This window comes from Miniopterus natalensis, chromosome 12, assembly GCF_054644295.1.
Source record: "Miniopterus natalensis isolate mMinNat1 chromosome 12, mMinNat1.hap1, whole genome shotgun sequence".
Lineage (NCBI taxonomy): Eukaryota > Metazoa > Chordata > Mammalia > Chiroptera > Miniopteridae > Miniopterus > Miniopterus natalensis.
In genome coordinates, this window is record NC_142092.1 from 13,943,495 (window position 1) to 13,967,586 (window position 24,092).

At 46.5% G+C, this 24,092-nt stretch overlaps 1 protein-coding gene across 3 annotated transcripts in view; it reads left to right on the top strand.

Annotated features, from left to right (window-relative positions):
* The window catches only part of MOB3B (MOB kinase activator 3B), a 189,077-nt gene that overhangs the window by 139,355 nt on the left and 25,630 nt on the right, over positions 1–24,092 (top strand). For all 3 annotated transcript variants that reach the window (XM_087822634.1, XM_087822632.1, XM_087822633.1), the window contains exon 3: positions 6,808–7,010. In XM_087822634.1, coding sequence (XP_087678760.1) covers positions 6,808–7,010 — 203 coding nt within the window. The remainder of the gene's footprint in view (positions 1–6,807; positions 7,011–24,092) is intronic.

Consider the following 24,092-nt stretch of genomic DNA (forward strand, 5'->3'; position numbering starts at 1 on the left):
AGTCCTCAGGGGGTGGCCAACCTGAGACCCACAGATAAGTGTGGAGTCACCATCTGGGATCTGTGCTCAGGAAAGTTTCCAGAGCAGACAGCGGACACAGGGAACCTGAATCTAGGAATGAGGGGAGGCTTTGAGCTGAGCTCTTGGAAAAGGAGGTATGAACTAGAGATATGATGAGGTGGAGTGTCTGCCAGCTGCTGTGGACCTGGGCTGTTTGGGGACGGTTCTCTGGCATCCCTGCAGACAACCTCTTAGCCCTTGCTCTCCACACATCTATAGCCCAGGTTCAGCCCAGCATGATCACAAACCGGAGTAGCATCCCGAAGCTTTAAGCTTCGGGGGTTCTCTTCAGAAGGAGCTATGGCCTGCTCAGACACTGCCACCTGGGCCTTGTTTGACTTTGGGACCTGAGTCTCAGTCTGTGGCCTACCATCCAGAGCATTTCTGCATTCTCTGAGGGCTTTTCCCCTCCATGGCCTCCCTAACAGAACAGAAAGCATGCAAGCCAATTGGCAACCTACTTTCAGGAGTGCTCAGAACGGGACATCCGAGGGCTTAGGGAAGGGAAGGGAGAGAAAGGGAAAGAAAGAAAATGCACCGAAGCTCAGACATCACTGGAATTTTTATTAAATTTTGTTTGGGAGAAAAGAGATTTACTGAGTCACAGATGAAAGGCAAATCGGCATGGGGCCCCAGGAAAATTATTATATCCCATGCTCGATTTAGCTCTCACACTGACTGTGGCCGGGAGATCAGAAAGTTGTGGTTAGACACATTCATAAACCCTACGCACTCTCAGATGCTGGTTGCCAGCTGAGCACCAGAGGGAGAGCCCTGGAGCTGCCTTGTCAGGCCTTTGAGAGAGACTCCAGGCCCCACAGGCTCACCTCCTTGGCCGGCTTCACCCCAGCTGTCTGGTCTGTCTCCCCCTTGGCCCCATCACCCTGCAAACCGTAGTCGTGCTTGGAGTCTCATTGAGCAAATTCCTGCTAAGACCGCACACGAGTGATCAGTTTGGGATTCTGACTGCTGCCCAGGCCTCCTGCCTCTGCTCACTGGAATCTGAGCTCAGCCTGGCCCTGTTCTAGGCCCACTAACTCCATTTCAGTACCAACCCATTTGCAAAGACCAAGGCCCCTCCATAACCCAAGGCCATCCAGGTCCAAGGCTGTCCTGGATGTCTGTCACCCAGATGTCTATCACCTCTTTGTGCACACTCATCTGGACATATTTTCTCATCTTGAGCCCACTTCTTGGAGTCTGAAATTTCCCTGCTGGAATCTGAGAGCCATAGGATGTGGCTGAGGGTGGGATAGAGAAAGGGGATGCTCGGGGATCAGTTCATGCTTGCAGATCGCTTCGAAACTTCTGATCAAAGGTTGTTTTCTGTGTCATCAGTACATATCTGTCTGGGATTATTGTGGGATGGTTTGTGTGGGTTACCTGCTGTAAGACTAGTCAAAGTTTAACTCCAAATTCTTCAAATATGCAACCTATTAAGACTGCTGGTTAATATTGTCTGGCATTAACTTTCTCATAAAGTACAATGACTGAAAATTAACTATCGCCATTTGAAAAAAGGCAAAGGAGGGAAGTTTTCATGATAAAAAGAGGAGTTTCAGATTCTTTCTTCCCACACCCTAAGCTGGATCACAGTGTTCTTATCACAGAGCCCTTCTCCCTTCTCACCAGAGCTGTGTGCAGCCAGCCATGCCAGGACCGCATCAAGACCCTGGCAGAAAGCTATCCCTCCTGTAGTCATTTTCCTCCCCCAGATGGGAGATGATGGATTCACATCTTGACTAAATAAGATCACTGCTCTTTTATGATTCACTTTGATAGATGAGTATTCACCACCTAGCCCTGTGCCAGGTGCTTTTAAAGGTAGAAAAGTATAAACAGTCCCTCTGTTCAGGGAACTTAAAGTAATACAAGACATAAGTAGGAGAAACTTGGAGAAAGTAATACGAGGCCGAATATAACCCCATGCTTAATTGAGCAGCTGCCACTCTTAAGTTCTGTGCAAGTTCAGAATTGATGTATTGATACCAAGACTGCCGTCCCGAAAATAAATATGCAGGAGGAATCTACTTCCAGCGTATGTTACAGAGGACATTTGGCCTCCATGGGATGCTAAAACCAACAGTTCACAAAAGAGTGCTTGCTATCAATAGCAAGGCATTACTGAAGCCTTCTATGTGTGTATTTAATCCTCACAGCAACCTCCTGAGCTACAGGTAACATTAACATCCCTGTTTCTTTCCAGATGGGGAAACTGAGGCCTAGAGACACTAAGCTAGTTGCATATGGCTATACTGTTAATAGGTAGTAGAGCCAGAAATGAAACCTGAGAAGCCTGATTACAGATTCTGTGTTTTATATCAATAGATATTATGGGAGAAAGGAGGTTCCAGAGTTAAATCGGACTTTTTGCTGCAGGAATTCTCATATCCTTTACTGTGTTCAGGAATACTATAAACCTCTATGAAAGCAGCGTCTTTGCTAATATATTTGACCTCATGACCTTTTTTTAGCCAAGGATCTCCTAAGACTAGTGATTTTTGAAATATATCTAAAGTGGAGGGTCTACAGTATCTTATGTACTGGACAGAAGGAGGGGGTGGATACGGTCCTGAACTAGGTCAGGGGTGCCCTGTGGACCACACAGACTGCTCTTGGCCCAGACCAGACCAGGGCTTAGCAGTGAGCCCTGGGCTTCCTAAGGTTCAGGCTGTTGTTTGTAACTAGCCCAGTGTCCATTGGAAATGATTCACTCACCTTTTATTCTTCCTACTGTTAGACTATATTCATTTAAAACAAACAGATGGACATTATTTGCTTCTTCTACAAGCCAGGGCTGAACTAAGTGCAGGTGAAAAGTGGCCATCTCAGCAGTGAGGTTCCCCACTATCACGGAGCCTCTAGTAACAGATGTGGGAGGAAGAGCCTGAGTCTGCTCTGCCTCCTTTTAGCTGTGGGGCCAGGGACAGACATTTTATCTGAGCTAAGACTCAGCTACATTAATAATAATAATAATAACACCTCCGCTCAGGGCGTCACTGGGGACTGAATGACATCAGACCTACACATCTCAGGCCTCACTCAGGGTTTACTTTTCTGTGGCTAATTAATTGTGATTGGATACTACTTAGTGGCAATACCTCTCATGTCAGTCAGTTTTTGTGATCTGGCCCTTCTGGAGCCTGTCAGGGATGGGAGCGGATCAGCAGGGCTGAGTCTTGCCCTGTCTTGCCAGTTACACAAGGTGAGGATTCCAGAGTCCACCAAAGGGTTGCCATCCAGCTCTCTACATCCAGAAGGAAGGTCTCTCCCACTCCCCACCTTCTGACGGTTTATTGAACACACACACACACACACACACACACACACATATCTGAATACCTAGAAGGCAGAAGATTGAGAAAAAGGTTAATATGGTGTATAAATTATATAATTGGTCCCTGAACCATCAATAATATTGAATGAATTTCCCAAATGCCATGTAACTTTCTTGTCCTTAACTGCATGCTCTGTGAGCTGAGATTTTATCTCTGGCTTAGCAGTGAGCCCTGGGCTTCCTAAGGCGCCCAGCCCAAGACTTCTCAGCCTCCAGAGCTGGCCTGGAGGCACACTGAGCCATTTGCAGTGTTCAATTACATGTAAGGGAGACAATGATGAAAGAGTTAGGCCCAACTTAGCAGCCAGAGCAAAGAGATTCCGAGCCTGAGATCCTACCTACTCGAGGAGATCAGGTGGGAAATAACAAAAGTAGAACTTAGACCCAAAGTTGCCACCAAGTGCCAGGCATCGTACACACACTATTTTAAGAAAACTGCCAAATAAATGTTTTTCTCTATAATGAAGTAGACTGATGACGTAATTTGCCTAGAAAACTATTAAGTTGTAGAGCGAGAATTTTTAACTAGGTCTTCAGACTTCAAAACCAACTCCTTTTGCCCTGGCCAGTGTTCTCATTGGTTAGAGCCTTGGCCCACACACCAAAGGGTCATGAGTTAGATTCTGGTCAAGGGCATGCACCCGGTTCACAGTTCAATCCCCAACCCCAATCAAGGCGCATCCAGGAGGCGACCAATCAATGTGTCTTTCTCACATCTCTCTCTCTGTCCCTCTCTTCCTCCCTTCCACTCTCTCTAAAAATCAATGGAAAAAATACCCTCGGTAAGGATTAACAAAAAAAACCAAAAAAACAACTATCGACAACTCTAAAGATAATTCCCATAGCCTAAACAGGAGAGGCGAGAGCAAACCAACGTCAAACCAAGGGCAAGGCCAGAGACCAGATGCGGAGTGGAAGGCGGAGAGAGCCAAGAGCTCAGAGCTTCTCAGAGGTAGGGATGCTAGTCTGTTTTTTCATCTGTGAGATGGGAACAATAATAGTATCTGTCTTCAAGGGTTGTTCAAGGATTCAGTCAGGTAATCCAAGCAAAGTACTTGGCACAGTCCCTGGAACACAGTGTGCTCAGTAAATGTTCGCTCTTACTCTGTGTCTCAGATCCATGGTCTTAAGGCGTGAACAGAGAAAACTCATTTCTCCTTGGGGACACTGCTGGTGGTATTAGCTGACCTCCATCACCTTGGTTCTGTGGCTCCCTATGGTGTGGGCATTTTTCACTCTTCTCTCCCTTTTCTTGTCTTAAATTGTATTTTCATGCCACCAAAGAGCAACCTTTAGATGCCTCGTTGTGCTTAGCAATGGAGCTATGCCTCTATCCCTGACAGAGAGAGAGGCACACTCCAAACACAGCCAGATCTCTCGGATTTTAGAGGCAAGCTGAGCTGACTTGGTCCAAATCCCAGCCCTGCCACTAGCTAAGCGGCCTGGAGCGAGTACATCCACGTCCCAGAGCCCCAGTGCTCTTCATCTGTGACACAGGAGGACAGCCTGCTTCACAGGCAGGCTGGAAGGTGACATATGTCCACTCCGGCACTGTCGCTGTGTGGCTACAGGATGCCCCTTCTGACAGAACACTCTTGTCTTCGAGGGGATCTATCCTCGTTGGGACTCGAGCTGCTTAGAAGACTCCAGACCCCCTTCCAGCCCGCAGCAGGGGTTTCCCCCCCACCCCTCCAACAGAAGAAACAGCCCATAAACTCTTTGAGGGGCTGCCCTCCACCTCCTCCCCAGCTTTACCGCCTCCCTGCCCCCAAATCCCAGCATCTGTTGCCGAGACAGTCAGCTGCCAAGCTATGCCCAAGTCTCTCCTGGGTTCACTTGATACGTTGCCACTTTGTTTTTAAAGAAAAGCCTGTATCAGTGCAGGGCCCTGGGGAGGCAGATCCTGCCTCTGCCAACTGCCAGCCGTGTGCCATCTCTCATCTTGCCCTGGGAGTCCCAGGTGATCCCGTTTCAGAGCGTCTCTTACCAGACAGCTGCCACGGGGAGCCTGCGGGGCCACAGACAGCAAACCCTAGGCTCTGTGGGCCCAGGGGCACGCCTTGAGCACAGCTCTGCAGCGCTGTCGAAAGGCCCGTGGCCATGTCTCCCTTTCTCGATAAGGGTATTTTCCTTTTAACAACACCTAGTGCTGTAGACCTGGCCTTTCTGAGAGAAGGGGGCCATTCCCTCTCAGTGAGCTCTAACCCTGTTCTAGGCGCTGTAGGAGGATTTTACTTGCGTTAACGCCCGCCTAGCCATGCAAGGCCTTGTCATGACCCCTTGTTACAGGCGGGAAACTGGAGTTGCACAGGCACCTCTTCTAATCCTCACAGCCGTCGGAATTTTTATCCGCATCCTACATATAGAAAACCTGAAGGTCAGAGAGGTCAAGTACAGCTTGAAAAGGAACAGAGCAGGAATTCAAAGTGTGTTTCACTTAGAAATCCGTAAGATGTCATCACCTAAGGACGGTGTAAATAACAGGAGCTTAAGCAGGGCTTGAAAGGGAGAGAGGAAGTAGGCTTGGGAATTGCTGTTTGCTGCTTGACCAAGCCGGGAGCAGCTGCCCTCAGAAGGGGAACTGGGGCGCCCGTCTGACCATGCACCCATCTGTGTTATCAGAAACAGAGCCCTCCCTCTTACCCTCCTCAAGCAATGAAGTGGTAATCAATACAGTGTAAAATATTGCTCAAGTTTGCCGCCTTTGTCCACCGCAGAAACAGTGTCTCTCGGGAAAGGGCCGCATCAGAATTTGTGTACTGGTAACTGCAGGTGACGCTAACCTAGAAAGATGTTTTGCTTTGAGCCGTGGTATTTTTAAAATTTTCAGATTATAATTGCTAACGTGTTTTTAAAAAAAAAAAAAAAAAAAATGCAGCAAGTCACATAGAGCTCCAGATTTTTTAATTATCTTGAAAAATCCCAAGCTGTAACAGTCCTGGGCCTCCATCCCCACATGGCCACCATTGGCTGGAGTTGCGTTTGCCACAGTCTGCACCACTCCCTAGTACCCTGTGACAGGGAATGCCAGCCTCCCTGCAGCATCACCCTCCTCTTACCAGTTTTCTTATATTAGAGATAAGAGGGAAATGAACTTTCTTGTACCCTGTAAAGTAGGGAAAAATTAAAAGGCAGTAAGGGAAAGTGCATATTTCTATGCAAAAATAAATATTTCTGCACATTTATTTGCACCAAAATAAAATATAACCAAAGGAACAAACCAGGCCTCTTTGGGGTGGGCTCCTCCTGGCTGGCGTTTGATTGTAGCACTTGTTTTAGGCAGCGTTGGACACAGCCGCTCATGCGCAGGCTGGCCTGGGCGCCCAGGCCAGGACCACTCTCCAGCTGGCGCATGGCCCCTGGGGCTGCCGGAGCCCTCCCGTCACGGCTTTGTTCTTTGCCTTCCCTAGGTGTTCCCTTCCCAAAGAACTTCCTCCAGATCTGCAAGAAGATCCTGTGCCGCCTGTTCCGGGTCTTCGTCCATGTCTACATCCACCACTTCGACCGGGTCATTGTGATGGGCGCAGAGGCGCATGTCAACACCTGCTACAAGCACTTCTACTACTTCGTCACGGAGATGAACCTCATAGACCGCAAGGAGCTGGAGCCCCTGGTAAGTGCCACCGTGCAGCAGGGGCGCCCGACAGCCCCAGGAGCTCAGCCCTCTGTCACAGCGCCCGTCCAGACCCAGGCAAATTGCTCACTGAGGGGCAGTTGTTAGCTGAAGGCCTGCAGAATTAGATAGGCTTTAGAGGTCAGCTAAAGGTCAGAGGATGCCAAGATGTCCACAGCCACCAAATAAGGGTCTTAAATTCCTCTCTGAGAGGTGGCGGGTTATAAGGGGAATGCAGCGGTTTGGGCCAAAGGGAGTAGCTTTAATTCTCAGCTCCAAAACCAGTCACCTACTTACTTAATCCCTTAAATGGACACCCTTGATCTCTCACGTCATCTCCTACACTGTTATCAAAAGATGATCAGAGCATTTCTTCATTTGGTAAATATCAAGCACCTACTGTGTGGCAACTGCTAGGCAGACAAGGTCAAGTAAAACTGCCTTTGAGTGGCTTTTACTCCAGAGATAGACAGAAGGAGGCTAGATGAGGGAACAGCATCACAGGAACCTTGCTTTTCATACCAACCCCCGGGACAGTTTTAATAGGATGTGTTAGAACCCAGAATATTTGATACAAATGGTTTAGGTGACTGGGACTATGTTCATTTGCTTCATAAGTAAGTTTTACGGTTGGACCCAATCTGTGCTTTAGAAACCAAAGGCCCCGGGAAACTCCATCATCTTTTGTGATTTGTGGTATATTAACGTGATGCCCCATCACAGTACTTCTAGTCGGCTCTACAAAGGACTTTCTTAGCCAGAATAATACCCTGCTTTATAGCAAAATCATGCTTTCTTCCTGAAACATTCAGGTTGACCAGTTTGAGTAAGTTCAGTGGGCTCTGGGCCTAGGGGCTACCCTGGATGTCTGGTACCTGGCCCTGGGGTGGTGAGGGCAGGGGAATAGGAACCCTATGTGTGGGAGGAGGTAGGGGGTGTGGTTGGGGTGTGGGTTCTGTCGGTTGTATTGATTAGTGAGTAAGTAGCTTGAGGGCGAGTTATTTACTATCCCTAGGAATTGGCTAGCTCTGGGACCTCCAGGGTCAGCAAGACCCCAGATATTCAAGAATCTATATACAAAAAATAAAACACACGTTTAATACAGTACAGTACCTGTATCTGGCAAAGAAGGTATCGTTGAATGTCATGTACCACCTTTAGAATTCCTGAACTTGAATCTGTTATAATGCTATGAGAGTGCATGGTAATATATATATACATATATTTGCATTACTCAAGAATTCTGGAAGAAAGCAAGACTTCCTGGGTATAATTGAGGTATATCCTTGGCTAAAGAAGTGCTAATTTTCTTCATTTTTATTTACAACACCTTTCTAGAAAGCTCTTGGGGGCAAGAACTAAGCTGTCTCTGAATTTGGTTGGACGGCTAGTGTGGAAAGAAGCTGCAAAGCGCCCTGAGTGAGTTTTGCTAGTCTGGCACGTGTAAAGGCTGCCGTGGTAAACAGCCACTTCAAGAGGAAACGGTTGTGCAAACAGCTCAAGGGAGTTAAAATGCTGGAAGGACTGATAAAGCTAATTTTAGAAAATGTCAGGGACAGAGGAAGGCGTGGATGGGGCCATGCAAATGGAGAGAGTAGAGATCACTAATCTTGTGGAGAACATGGTTCTGCTTCTGCTGGGTTTAGAATTGACATGCTGAGGTGGAGGGGAAGTACCTTCATCTGACCCCAAGAGCCCACCAGGAGGAAGGGGCACAGTTTTGGTTTCACTGAGCTAAAGGAGCAGAAACCTCAGATGGACAGGTCTGAAAGTCAGTTTCCACTTGTACAGACACTTAACGGCCCTTGTAGGACAAAGCTGGTGTAAGTCAGCAAGTACAGAAAGCCTTTCCTTTGGCATCAGACAACTTTGTTATTTTCTGAAGAAGAGACCGCAGGCATTCTAACACCTGGCCGTGCCAGGAGCTGACTGAAGCCTGAGTCACAGAAAGGCCCCCTAAGCCCTATGTTCTAGATAAGAGCCTCTTTGGGGCCGGGGGTGTGGGGGGGTGTAGGGGGGACTACAATTGGATTAACCAGGAATTATTAGCAGTGGAAGCGAGCAAGAAGGATATCAGTTGTTGTTTTCTGAAACTTATACTTCTTTAAGTCTTGCTTCAAACAGTATCCTTCCTACCTTTATGCTTTGTTAATTATTATTACATAGACTAATTTTAATTCTTTTGCATATGAATAGCAAGTATTTTTAATGCTTAATTGTCTGAAATTATATATTCATTTTACACAAACCAAAACTGATAAAGTAAAAGAAAAAGATGATTGAGAATGTTTCTATGGACAATAACTGTGTAGTTTCAGGCTCTGGATACCTAGTATAGCCTGGTGTCCACTAGGAATACTGTACTTGTGGGTTGTTATTACTGAAATGAACGCTTTCAATAATTGACAGTGCCGAATGCCTAACTTCTAAATCTACTATTGCAATGCACATATTAAAATCAGTCACTGCATATCAAATCAACACATTTTTATTTGATTTACATATATCAAGTACCCAGTCTATGCAAAGTAAGTTGCTCAGATGTTTTAAGTACATAAGAAAGACATACTTTTGAGAATTTACAAATGCACTCTTAAAAAATGTAAAATAATGATTGCCACTCATCTTTGGCCCTTGAAGGATGACAAAAAAGTGAGGCATTTGGCTTCACATTCTAGTCATACATTCTTTAGACTCGAATGCAGCTGGGGCCAGAGGACAGCATTTGTCTGGCCAGTTTCCCTTAGAGCTCCAGCATTCCCAGGGCTCCCACACCTCCAGTGGGAGTTTAGAATCGGAGACCCCGCTCCCGTTTCCCCCCGCCATGCTTCCACCAACACACCCACACTCCTCCTCCCCCAGAGCCCCCCGCTTGCTTTGTCCAATGTGGACCAGCTGTCCAGCACACTGGTTATGTTGAGGGTCCAGCCCCCCGCAAGGGTAGAGAATCGGTCTTAGTGTCAGGGAAAAAGCCAACTCTCTGGGTTCAGACCCTGGAGACTTCCTTTACTAACTTGCAACCTTGAGCAAGATAAGTTGACTTTACAAAGCCTCACTTTCCTCATTCATAGAATGAGTATAATAAGAGAATTGTTGTAAAAATTAACTGGGTTAGTCACATGGTAGGTGCTCAAGAAATGTTAGCTGTGAAGTGAGATAATGAATGTAAAGTAGCCCGCATATAGTAATCAGAGGTACCTAATGCTCTCTTCCCCAGATCCCATGGCCTTTGCATCTCAGGGACCCCCCGGGCAGCCTTGTAGCAGATCTAGTTCATTGCATCAGCGTCTCCCTCTTTGAGGGCTGCGAGTGCACATGACATAAGCTTGCATTGCCTATGCTGCCTGGTACATAATAAATACTACCTGTATTTTTGAATTGAGAAGAATACTTTGTGGATGGTTACACACGAGGCGTTCATTCCTTGGTGCCTCCCTCATCTCAGAATGTGCCTGCAGACCTCCACTTACCCACTCTTGGAAGTGATGCTTCATCCTATCGGATCAGCAATAGAGATTAAAGGCAAAATAAAATGCAGAGCAGTGAAGAGATGCAGCATCCGCCTTAGGCCTGACAGAGGAAGATGGGACCCTGACTCTAGTCAGCTCTCTGTTCCAGATTCCAACTAGATCACTCAGGGACTGTTAAATGTTTTCACACTGCCTGTGCTGTGATGCACCAGGCTTAAGGGGACCAGCCCTCCAAAGAATTGGCACTAAAAATCCCATGTCCTGGGAAAACTTAGTCCCTGGCAAGCTGGGCCAAGTGGTCATTCCATCAGGCCTCTGAGTGGGAACACAATTAGGAATTCAGAAGCTGGGAAGAGGTCACTCTGGCCTGCGCTGAGGAAGGCCAGGGCGGCCGTCAGCCCACAGGCTTGCCTCGTGGCTCCCATTGGGACCTGCGCTGGTCAGCAACAGCCTGGGAACCTGGAGCATCACATCCATTTCATTGGGTCTCCAACAGGGAGAGGAGGCTGGAGCGCTGACATAGACACAGATGTGACAAAGGATCCATTTCTCATGTGAACGCAAGTTGAACCTCAGTGAATTCACAGTTGGAGGAAAGGAGTCCAAATGACACTGGTAATTAGAAAACGGGCCAGGCCCTGACTGAATAGCAGGCTGCTGGGCCCTTGGCAGTCTGGGAGTCAGCTGACAGAATCAAGCTAATCAGGATCATTGTTAGCAAGCGCATGCAGCCAGCAGTGTTTCCTTGGCCTTTTCACTAAAAACAAAAGCCGACTCTCAGCCGGCTGTTCGCGGTGCAGTGGATGCTGCAGAAGGAGCTGATTAGGGAGGAGGAGAGAGGTGGTTCATCCTGCCGCACCTGCTGGCCCCTGGGTGACCTCGGTCTGGGGCCCTCACCTCTCTCTCCAGGCTTCGTTTTCTTATTTCTAACAGTAACCGTGTGAAACCAAATATCACCACTGGGCTGTTCTGTTACCTTATAGCAGGTACTTGGGCCACATCAGTGGTTCTCAATAGGGGTCTGCACACCAGCGGCGTCAGAATGCCCTGGAGATCACTTAAAATGTGCACAGCTAGGCCTTACCACAGGTACACAGAAATCAGAATTATAGCCCGGCCGGCATGGCTCAGTGGTTGAGCATCAACCTATGATCCAGAAGATTGTGGTTTGATTCCCAGTCAGGGCACGTGCCCAGGTTGCAGGCTCGATCCCCAGTAGGGAGCCTGCAGGAGGCAGTTGATCAATGACTCCTTCTCATCATTGATTTGTCTATCTCTCCCTCCTCTCTCTCTGAAACCAATATAAATATTAGAAAAAGAAATCAGAATTACTGAGGTCATGCCTAGTACCAAGCATCCTCAGTCTGCATCTCAAACTTGAATGTGCCCACCAGGGCACCCTGCCAGAACGCAGGCTTTGTTTCCATGCACCTGGGCTGGGATGGGACTTGAGCATGTTCATTTTGCTCCCAGATATTGATGTTGCTGGTTCCCAGACCACCTCCTGAGGGGCAAGACTGTCAATGACAAATATGCTCAGATTTGAGAATTACTACTTTTAGCACACATCACCTCTTTCCCTTTTCTAGAATTGGGGGTTGTTAGCTCAGTGAGATGGGAAAATAAAGCAAAGGAGAAATGTCTAAGGATCCGTGTTGCTAAGAGTGTTCCCCAAAATGCGGGTCCTGAGTAATGCTCAGTGAAAACAGCATTCTTTTCTTTGAGTTTACAAAAGGCTACACCATCTCCACCCTCGAAGACTCGCAATGTACAATCACAGATTAAAGGCCTTGCGATGCTCAGCGGCTGAGCATTGACTTATGATCCAGGAGATTGTAGTTTGATTCTCCGTCAGGGCACATGCCTGGGTTGCAGGCTCCATCCCCAGCAGGGGGCGTGCAGGAGGTAGCCAATCAATGACTCTCTCATCATTGATGTTTCTCTCTCTGTCTTTCTCTCCCTCGTCCTTCCTCTCTCTAAAATCAATAAATATATGTTTTTTAAAAAATAAAATAAAGGCCTTGAGAAGCTATCCAGTGAAGGAACTGGTCCAATTTTGTGCAGCCCATCCAATTGAAGAGCACTTGACTCCTGAAATCTCTTTTTCTATTGCTGTCATTAGCATCTTATAGAGACCATGACCCATGGACATGATCCATAGTTTAGGCAACACTGTTTATCTCTGTGATGTGTCCCTGGAGTCTGAGCTTTGCCTCCCTGCCTCTACTTTGGCCCCAACCACAGCTGCCTGGGGTGAGGAAGAGGGAAGCCTAAGAGGGAGGCAGGAGGGAAGTGAAACTCATATGGGAGTGCTTCACAGGAAAAAAGAAACCCAGCCCTGTTCATTCTCACCCTTCCCACAGCATTGTGTGACACCCCATCATTGAGTTCTGTTCTTACCATGTGCAGGGCACACAGGCACTTCCAAGAAATAAACACTCACTCCATTTCTTGAGTTCCAGATGTTCTATTAAGCTCTTTACATATATTATTTCATCTTTTCCTCACACTTAATACCTTTACTTCAAACAGATGTTACTTCTCGACATCCAAACCGCGTTCCTCTCCATCCCTCCAGACTCTCATTGCTGCCATTTATCACACCAAAGCTTTCCTCCTCCCTACATTTGTAGGTAGAGCCTCTTGGGTTATGTTTGAGGTTCATGCACCAAATAATTTTCAGCTTTAGCACCAAAACCACTGCTTTAAAAATGGTGGACCAGATGGAAGAAGAAGTTTGAATATCAAAGATTTGGAAGGCCTTGTCTCAAAAAGGCCCAGCACAGCCCATCGAGGTCCAAGCATATGCTCACCTCGTGTTCTCCTAAGAGGTGGCCCAGTCATGCCTACACTTCCCTTGGAGATGCCCAGGTGGGTGCAGTAGCCAAGGTTGGCCTGTAATGGCAAGATCAGGTCAGGACTGTGAAAAGAAGCAGAGCCTCTCACATGAGCCAGAGCTGCTCCCCCAAATAGCCGGCAATGAAGAGCCATTGTGGGGCTTTTGAAAGGACCTTTTCTTTTAAAACATCATCTGCTCAAAGGCCTGTGGGCTGCTTCTTGTCAGGCGGGCTCCTTGACTTCCAGCCAAATGGCTGGGACAGGGACTCAGGCGTTGAAAAGAAAGAGCTTCAGCCTGTGGGCCTGGAAGTTTGGCCTTTACAATGACGTTTCCGCTGTTTTATTGCCACATAAGTTGCCTGACCCCCAGCAAGGCATGCAGTGTCTTGGTGCCTCAGTTTCCCCATCAATGAGAGATCATATCTAGGGCCTCCCCCCAGCTTGTCTCAATGAGATTCTGATCTTCGACATGGTGTTTCACTAGCTTTATCATCTTTCATCCAAGGTGCCTTGCATTAAAGCTCGCCGTGCCGCCAGGGGGTGCACCTGGCATAGAAAGTAACTGGAGATTGCATTCAAGGGCCTTTGTCCATTCAGATGGGGTGTGTGAGTGTGAGTCCAGCATGGCATCAGCTGGTGGTAGTTATTCAGGGCAACCCAAATGCCCAGAGATGAGTGAGAGGGAAAGCCTGCCAGAGACCATTTTAGGAGCCTTGGCAGACACATTATAAAGTGTCAATTTGAAAAATAGCAAAGAAATGTGGGGTTGTTTTCAATGAACTGCATTGTGCTGGGTTATTGGGAATGTGGCGACATCAGCCACATGCCTTTTGTCAGGCCTGTTTATTCATCCTTTGCTGATGTCCAGACAGCTTCTGCTTCTGGTTTGCAGGGTGGTAGGTGCTTGGTGCTTTTTGTTGTTATAGTCGTTGTTTTATTGGGTCAGGGTGAGATGTCTGGCTTATGTCAGGGCCTAAAGTATGATTAATCAGAGTTGAAAATGATGATAATGGGATATTGTCAGCACATAATATTAAGTAATAAAAACAGGATTCCAAGCTGTACTGGAAAATCACTCTGCTCATGTATCTATTTATTAGTGTTGTCTTTAGTATCATCATAGACAAGAAAAGAAGTGCAGCAAAAAGTGTGAAGAATGGTTTTCTTTCAGGGGAAGTATGTGTAATGCTTCTTTTTTACATAGACCTATTTGGGCTTTTCTATTACAAATATGTATCACTTTCATAATAATCAGAAAAATCAAACTGTGTGCTTTAAAATGCCTTAACAATGAAGACCAAAGATGCACAGGCCGAGCATCCATGTGCCCAGGACCAAGGGTCTGAGTGCTCTCTCTCCTATCTCTGGCCTGCCCCCTGCTCCCCTCATAGAGCTGCAGTGACAGAGATGCTCAAAGGAGCAGCCAGTGGTTACACAGACCCCTCTGTGACTGTAGGAGGTGCGTGTGTGCAGTCACCTTGGACTAAACGATTCCCTGGATCTGGGGTGCTCTCTCCTGTAGAGTGGAGTTTGGGGGCCCCTATTTTAAGCAGGCAGATCTCCATGATCCTAAGGCATCTGATGAAGTCTGCAAATCACCCATGCATGACATGCCCAGCCCTGCAGAGACAGGCTTTGCTCAGGCACCTTGCTGCAAAGGCACCGTGACCTTGACTGAAGGTTTTGGTTGGTGTTTTTCCACCCAAATTTCTCTACTTAACTGGATCTGAAGAAATTTCTAACTTCAAGTTTTAAAAGAGAACAAAAGGGATTTGTTGAAAAGAGATTAATTCATACCATGGAATAGTCTGTCTACAGTTTATTTTCACTTAAGCATAAGTATATGTACAATAGCTACAAATAATTTTTAACTGAAACTATAGTGTGGGCCTATCACTCCAATCCCTTATTACTAAGATATTAGCAAAACAAAGACCAGAGGTGACCAAGGAATATGTCTCTGCCCTGGTCTCAGTCATATTCTTGTTTTTTTATTTTTCTTCTCAAAGTGGACCATCCTCCTCTCCTATCCTCAGGGACCCGTGTGCCCTCCTGGTTTATACCACCCGGTATCTCTGGACATTGATTCCTTTGCATGGGGATTGATATTCTCATCACAATGAACTCTCAGTGTTTAGTTGCTTGGTTTAAGTTTTAAAATACAGAGTCTTAAAAACTATTAATATTTCCATGACTCTTATTATTTCTGTTCCAATTTGCTCTTGCATACCTCCATCTAATTTTTACATGTCAGATCATGTCAGTTCTGCAGGAATGCCCACTAAGAATGGCAGGCTTACCAATCGCACACCACCTCTCTCTTACCTTTGCTGAATGGCAGTGGTTTAGAGACTGCCTCTGGTTTTGACTGGCCATCATTTCTAGATCACTTGGTAACATATATTACTTGCTGGCCGTGTGGTGAAAATCGGGTCCCTACTTTTAAGGAATCCACTGGGACTTTTCCTCCCAACCTGTCTTTACTGCAGTATCTCCCAAAGTATTTTCCCCAGAACCTACTAGTTCTAAAGGATGGCAAGAGGATTATGTGAAAAGGGGTTCTGTGGCAAATAACTGTGGGAAATGGTGAGTCAATTAAGGTATTCTGTTTTTTTTAATACCTTAGTGGACACCCTAACCCTCCAAGCAAGGCATAGAACTTGTAGATGTATTTGCTCGGGGAATCTTTTCTCTCCAGAGCATTTCGTGGATCTAAGGTTTTGAAATACCCTTTGGGAAATACTCCCTACACAGTCTTATACAATCTACCTTCTGTACTGTAAAGTCAGTGCCAGAGTAACAGTCAAATAAGATACATCTCTATTCTTTAAGAAGCTGCACTGCCCAATACAGTAGCCACAAGCCACTTGTGACACTTAAATTTAAATTAATTAAAATTAGCCCAGCCGGGCATGGCTCAGTGGTTGAGCATCGACCTAGGATCCAGGCAGTTGAGGTTCGATTCCCAGTCAGGGCACATGCCTGGGTTGCGGGCTCGATCCCTATTGTGGGGCATGCAGGAGACAGCTGATCAATGACTCTCTCATCATTGATGTTTCTATCTCTCTCTCTCCCTCTCCTTTCCTCTCTCTGAAATCAATAAAGTTATATTTTTTTAAAAATTAATTAAAATTAAATAAAAATGAAAATTAGTTCCTTAATCTCACTAGCCACAATCCCAGTATCCGAAAGCCACATGCATCTAGTGGCTATTGTATTGGACAGTGAACATTTCTATCATCATGGAACCACCTCTCAGAGACCACTGAACTAGGGGTTCTATCTGCAAGAGTTACATTCTAAAATGCACTGTTAGTACCTTCTTCCACACACATGGCTGCCAGATGTGTTCAAAATTGTCCCCATGATGTCTCAATGAAGCATTGCCATTTAGTTCTTTAAGCTCCTGGGATGATCTGCTTCTCTTAGCTAGACCACTTCTCCCCTAGTTTACAGATGGAGAGCAGCCTCAAAGCCATCTGTTCAGTGTTTCTCCCTCGGTCCCATGTCAGAATCCCTGCTGCAGGGAGGAGCTCAGTGCCCCAGGCATGCTGCTGGTCTCTGGGGCACTGACTCGTAATCACACTTCACTGTGTCTGCAGTGTTGGAAATGGCTGCAGAATGTCAATCACAGCAGGAATTAATTCATCTTCATGAGTATTTACATGAAAATATGAATACTCAACATGGCTAGATGCCCATAGACAAATAAGCCTGCCAGATCTTGGCTGCCATGTGTGGTCTCCATTAGTTCAAATTTCCTGGTCAGATAAGAGTAGATTCTTTGGCTCCAAAAGAAGTCAAATGAGTTTTAACTTGGGACTTGAATGCGGGAAGGTTTTCCTTCTTAAAATATAGCAGTGTGTCTCCTCTTAGCACCCACCTGTCCCACCTCAGTAGAAGTATGAGGATAAGGTTATAGGCAATCCCTAACCTAGATACTTGTGTGGTCATTTAAGAACACATCTTTCCGTGGAATAGTTTCATACATAAAGATCAGATATACAAGCCACCAACAAAGCCAGTTCAGCCACACTTTGTACTAGAACTGTGCATTCATCAATATTAGTTCCAGGATGTTCGCGCTAATAGATTCCTATTACACTGTGAACCTGAGTGTAACTGAACCAATAAATGAAAATAAATGCATACAGGTAGGTCTGGGTGAAGAAAGCGAAATTTAGACTTCATGGAGTTCCTGGAATGGGCCATGTCCTCTCACCTCCAGGCCACAGTATGTTCCAGTCCCTCCACCTCCATGTCCTCCTAAGTCCTGAAAGTCGCAACTTAATCATCCCTTTTTCAGAGATGACCTCATTCTGCACCATGTTAGGTCTCTGCTGACTGCTCTCAGCGCTCCCTGATCCCAAAGAAGGCAACTAAGACAGAAGTGACAGCATCTTTAAGGAATGATGTCAGAAGTGATAATCCACCACTTCCTCCATTTTCTGTTCCTTAGACCTGAGTCACTATCCAGCCCACACTTCAGGGGAGTGGAATGAAGCTCTGTCTCTTCAAGAGAGAAATACAAAGAGTTTTTGGACGTATTTTAAACCATCACACACACACACACAAATATTTAACTGGTGATGTTTTGTTAGCAGAGAAAAACGGCACCAGGTGTTAGACCTCCTTTCAGCAACCTCAGTTCTAGAGTTCTGGCTAAGAAAGAATTCAGAGCCAAGACTCAAATTATAAGAGAAAGTTTATTTAGAAAGTCACAGAGGTAGGAAAAGTGAGCCATAGGGAAAAATGGATTCAGGAAACAAGTTACAGCAAAAGGAGAGAGAGAGCACGCAAACCCTGGCCAGTGTGGCTCAGTGATTAGAGCGTTAGCCTGCACACCTAAGGGTCATGGGTTTGATTCCTGGTCAAGGGCATGTACCTTGGTTACGGGTTTGCTTTTTGCTCTCAGGGAGGGTACAGAACGCAACCAGTTGATGTGTCTCTCTCACATCGATGTTTCTCTCTGTATCTCTCTCCCTCTCCCTCCCTCCCTTCTACTCTCTGAAAAAGCAATGGAAAAATATCCTCAGGTGAGGATTAACAACAAAAAAAAAAGAGAGAGGGAGAGAGGGAGAGGTTCGTGCAAGCTCCAGAAACAGCTGGGTCTTCCATCCTAAGGATATTTATGGAAGGTCTCTGGGGTGGACCCAATAGAATATTCATTAGCTTTCCAGTTGTGCTTTTTCAGGGTCCTGGTTTCCACTGATTGGTCTGCACCAGGGCAGGAGGTCATGAGTCAATGCAGCTGGTCCTGATGTCAGCCATGGTGTCCCAACATCTCATTTTGATGCTTTTCTGGGCCTGGAACTAAAACACAGCTGATGCCTAGATGTCCCCTCCAGGGGTTAATGCTTAAGAAAATGGTAGCGTAAGGCCTTGCATTTTTGGCCATTGCTAGGCACCCTGGTGACCCTCTGCACCTGGCCCATCATTCCAAGCTCTGGTTTGTCTTTGATCCCTGCATTTCCCTTTTCTTCTCTCACTTCCCACATCCTACAGCTCAGGTCACCCTCTCCAAAGTGCTCGTTGCTCCAGAAATCACCTGTCAATGAAAACTCCCAGCACCTCAGCGTGGTCAGTTCTTCTTCCCCTTCCTGGCCAAGCTCCCTGAAAAGGCAGCCTAGCCGGTTGTCTCCACTTCCTCGCTTCCCTTTCAATTCACTGTACCCCAACCTCCTTGGCCACTCCAGAAACCTGCTGTTTCTCCTGAAGTAGTACCCTGAGAAATATCATTCACTAATAATTCATGTTACGGATAAATTTTTAAAACATTGTTCTGAGCCAAAGAAACTAGACACAAAAAGTACACACTGTTTGATCCCATTTATTTCAAGTTCTAGAAGAGTCTAAAGGAATTCACAGTGTCAGGAAGCCTGTCAGTGGTTGCCTGGGGCCCAGGGTGGGGGTGGGTGGTTGGCTGCAAAGGGGCAAGGGGAATTTTCAGAGGTGATAGAAATGTTTCCTGTCCTAATTGTAGTGGTTTCATGGGAACATTTATCTGTCAAAACTCATCAAACTGTATGTTTGAGAAGAAAATATACCTCAAACTTTATTTTTAAAGTATGCCTGGTGAATGCATCCAAATTATTCTACAAACAACCTCAGTATTCACAAGAATAATGTTTTGACAGGTCTTTGTGGAAAACTTTTGTCTTCCTGCTGCCTGGTTGGTTAAGGAGACACGCAGAAAGGGAAAGTAGCAAGTATCTCTAAGGCCCTATTAGAATGTCTTCGTTTTCAGGAGGTTATAACAACAAAAGTACTTCATGCCACAGGGACAGGTGGCTCTCCCTCCCCTCAGGCAGCCAGTTACAAATGGTTGTAAATCATTCTGCTGCACAACACCTGGGGAGATCTCAGGAATTATCTCAGATCTCTTCCCAGACCTCTATAGTCAGAATCTCCAAGGGTGGGGCGAAGCCCTGCAGAGCTCCGGGGGACCCCAGGGGGGAGCCCCAATGAGGCTGAGTGTGGTGCTTCTCAGACATCTGCCTTCACATGGACACCTGGGGAGCCTGTGAAGGAGGTTAATGCATGGGCGCTACTAAGGGAAATTCTGACTCAGCGGGTCTAGGATGGGGCTTCTGAATCTGCATTTTTTGTTTTGTTAACCCTCACCCCACCCCAGGATATTTTTCCATTGATTTTTTTAGAGAGTGAAAGGAAGAAAGGGAAGGGGAGAGAGAGAGAGAAGCATACTGTGAGAGAGACACATCCATTGGCTGCCTCCTGCATGCAGGATGGAGCCTGCAACCCAGGTACATGCCCTGGATCGTGAATCAGAATCGAACCCACGACCTTTGCGTGTACTGGCCGACACTGTAACCACAGAGCCACACCGGCCAGGGCTGAATCTACTTTTCAAAAAATTATTTTAATCCTGACCCAAGGATATTTTTCCCATTGCTTTTCAGAGAAAGAGAGGGGGGAAAAAAGAAACATCAATGTGGAGGAGACACATGGATTGGTTGCCTCCTACACATACCCCAATTGGGGCCAGGGATGGAGCCTGCAACCAAGGTTGGAATTGAACCTGGGACGCTTCAGTCCAGGGCCAACGCTCTAACCACTGAGCCAAACCAACTAGGGCTGAATCTACATTTTTAATAAGCTTTCGAGTACTTCTGATGCAGGTGGTTCAGGCATCCCACTCTAAAACTCCTATCAGCTAATCCCAAATTTCTAAGAACTCGAGTTCAACAGGATGCCTGGATCCAAGAGTGGGCATTCCATCTTGGATTTTTTATGGCATCCAGCCCCACTACTTTTGCTTGCTTAAGCCCAGGCTTACTTCCCCTCAGCCCAGCCTACCCCCAGAATCAACCCCACCTAGCACCTTGTTTAAACCATAATGGTCTTTGTTACCCCCTGCTGGCCACAATGATCACCATACCCCAGAAACACCCCACCCCCAGATCTCACCTCTTCAGCCTGATGCCTCACCTGCATTAGATCCCCCATCACACCAACCTACGTGCTTCTGGGGCCCAGGGCTCCAGGCACTTGGCTAGGTGCTGGGGATACAGTGACTGGACCGTCTTGGTCTTGGTGCGAGCTTTCTCATCAACGCAGAGATAGGAAAGGTCTTAAGATCAGTGGCCCTTAGCAACAGCTTCTGTGAACAAAGGCTCTGGGTGAGGCCCAAGTCCAGTTTTGGGACTTCACCTCCTCTTCAACCAAAGTTGACCCATTTCTTTCATCAATGGCTTCCTTGCAGGATTACGCTAAAGAAATGGTTTCTGCCCCTAAAGTAAATTGTAAATCCGCAGATTAGGGAGGGTTTAGATGTCTTTTGGGTTCTGGCACATCGTGGATCTAGAATGACATAGCTGTCACTGCCTGTCCTCTCTCTTCCTATATTTCTATAGTGTACTCGTTTAGAATAGAGGTTTAGCCCAGCCGGCGTGGCTCAGTGGTTGAACGTTGACCTAGGATCCAGGAGATTGCAGTTTGATTCCCGGTCAGGGCACATGCCTGGGTTGCAGGCATCATCCCCAGCAGGGTGCAAGCAGGAGGCAGCTGATCAGTGACCCTCTCATCATTGATGTTTCTATCTCTCTCCCTCTCCCTTCCTCTCTCTGAAATCAATAAACACTTAAAAAAAAGGACAGAGGTTTATGGTAGAAATATATGTCTTATTAACATATTTCAGCATAGAAGAACTTCACATGGTCTGTAATAACCATCTTCTTTTTAAATATGGTATGTCTAGCTTCTGAGGACATAGTAGGGACATTTTTTGAGTAAAGCTACAGACCGTCTCTGGACCGTGGACTATAGATGCTGTAGGAAATGTGTTTATGTGTTAACTCATTTAATTTGTATGCAATTCTGTGAGGTAGATACTGTTTTTATCTTGACTTTAGAGAGGAGGGGAGTCAGACAGGAGTCACAGTAGCTTGTGCAATGTCACACTGCTCTGCGGAGGCAGGAGGAACATGCGGTCTGGCTCCCAAACCCAGTCTGACCTGGCCCCCGATGGGGAAGTTCATTGAGGTGGGTTTTTGCTCAGGGACACGCTAACTCAGGTGGGTCCTGATGACCTACAGCAGCCAGATGATCCCCAAGTTTCCACCCTCTCTCCACGCATCTGGGAGTGAGACCATATCAAGTCTGTCAGCTGTCTGAGCCCATGTGCACTGTTGAGTAACTCAGATGAGTTGACAGTGTGTAGAGCTCGTGCTAAGTGCTGGGCGACTAAAGAGACATGACCCTTGCCTTGAGAAGTGGACTATCTGTAGATCAGAAGACCCAAACTCAAAGCCTACAGAGGCCAGGAAGACAGCAAGCATGCGCTAGCAAGTAGGTAGTGGGGGAGAGGAAGCTGTGGGAGCAGCCACATGCAACCCAGCTCCTGGTTTCAGTGGGGTAGTAGAGACCCGGGGTTTCCAAATCAAAAGGGACTGGAGCTCTAACATTTTAGGTGAACTCTCCGGAATTATAAATGATGGCAACTAATTAGAGCAGTTGTTGTGTTTTATATTTTACAAGCAGTTGTTGTATTTTATATTTAAATCTACAGGCGTGACAAACTCTTGCTAGGCGCGCACTCTGCCAAAGGGCCATCATTTTGCGCCCCTGCCTTATATGGAGCCAGTGGTGGCAGCAGAGGGCTGGCCCATTACAATCTGGCAACACATCCACAGTGTCTGAGCTTCAAGTGTTATTTGTAGAGTTTTCCCTTACCTTGAAAGCCCAGAACATCCAAGCATCAGAAGTGAAGCATCGGTGTGTGTGTTGGGGGGTGACCAGGGTATGTATGAAGCAGACAAGACGGGCCACTTGATCAAGTGGGTGTCACCCTCGGGCCATGCTGCTCTGGGCCCCATCACTGTCACTGGTCTGCAGTGACTATTGCTGCAGTCACCAGGAGACACAGAGTACTCTGTTCTTTGTCACTGGTTTCACTTGACACGACCAGTGTCATCGCCAGTTGGCATTTAGGTTGTTGACCCTGTCGCTGCCAGGCCTGGACCGTAAGCAGCTGTTGTTACTGTATTGCGCACTCCAGACAGTGGAGCCTTCATAAAGGCCGCCGCACACCCCCGCCCTGGGGAGCTGGCACAAAGCACCCGCGTACTCACCGCACACACTCGGGGATAATATCTTATGTACCTTTGAAAAACACTGGCAAGCGGACAGGAGTCAAATAAGATGTTTGCCCACATCCAGCACATGCTGGTTTTAGTTTTACGACCTAATGATTGAAGAGGAAGACTTTTCATTAAGGCTGGCAGCCTCTCGCATCTCTAAATTCCGTTTATAATGTAAGGTTTCTATTGTGGTTTCCTCTTCGGAACGTACTCTTACCCGGGTGGTGAGAGCAGCCTCTGAATGTACACTCCCGAGGAGTCTTCATAGGCGCTCGCTGGTGTGGGTTTTGTCTGCTGTCACTGGTGTAAGATGTTAGAGTTATGAGAGGTTCTCAGACATAGTTGCTTTTTATTTTGGTTTCTGTTGCTGGTGCAAGGGTGTTTGGTATTTTGCTTTAACAGAGAGAGATTATTCTAAATGGAAGAATTCTTGTAAACATTTTGTTTCCAATATTGACAGTAATAACATAGGGAATGTAATTAATGGGACATGAGTCTTTTCCGAGGAGCGCATGTGCATACACACGTGCACAAGCACACACATGAATGCTCACTTATTCCTGATAAAGCTTCACATCTCTCAAAACCCCTTCTCGGAGAGGTTTTACTTTTTTTCATTTTGTTAATAGAATTGTATATAAAAATCTTCCTTAAAGCTTTAGAAATTATTTTTTCCAAAATTGATACCTATGGGGCCTTTTTGTTGTTGTTATTGTCTTAAATTTTACTCTAAATTGTGATGAAACGCATATAACATTGGCCAGCTTGACTGTCTCCCAGCGTACAGTTCGGTGGCAGTAAGCAGACTCCCGTTGTTGTGGCTCTGTTCCCACCACTTGTCTCCAGAACTCATCCTCACAGGCATGATTTTTATTTATTTATTTTTCATGTCTGAGTCAAGCCTTTAGGGTGCGCAGTTGAGCACGGGGAACAAAAAGTATGTAAAGGAAAAGGAAACTTGCTCTTGTTTTTCTTCCACTGCAGCAGTGCCTACCCACTGTCCATACGCTGGACAAGTTCCCTCTAACGCTGAGACCTAAGCTCATTGTTGCAACAAGCACATAACCACCTCTGTCGCTAAAAAGTCTGAAATTGCAGCTTCAAAGTAAAATATCAATAACAAGTCAGGAAGGAGCCCTCACAGGTAAAAATTGCTTTAGTCCTATGAAGCATGT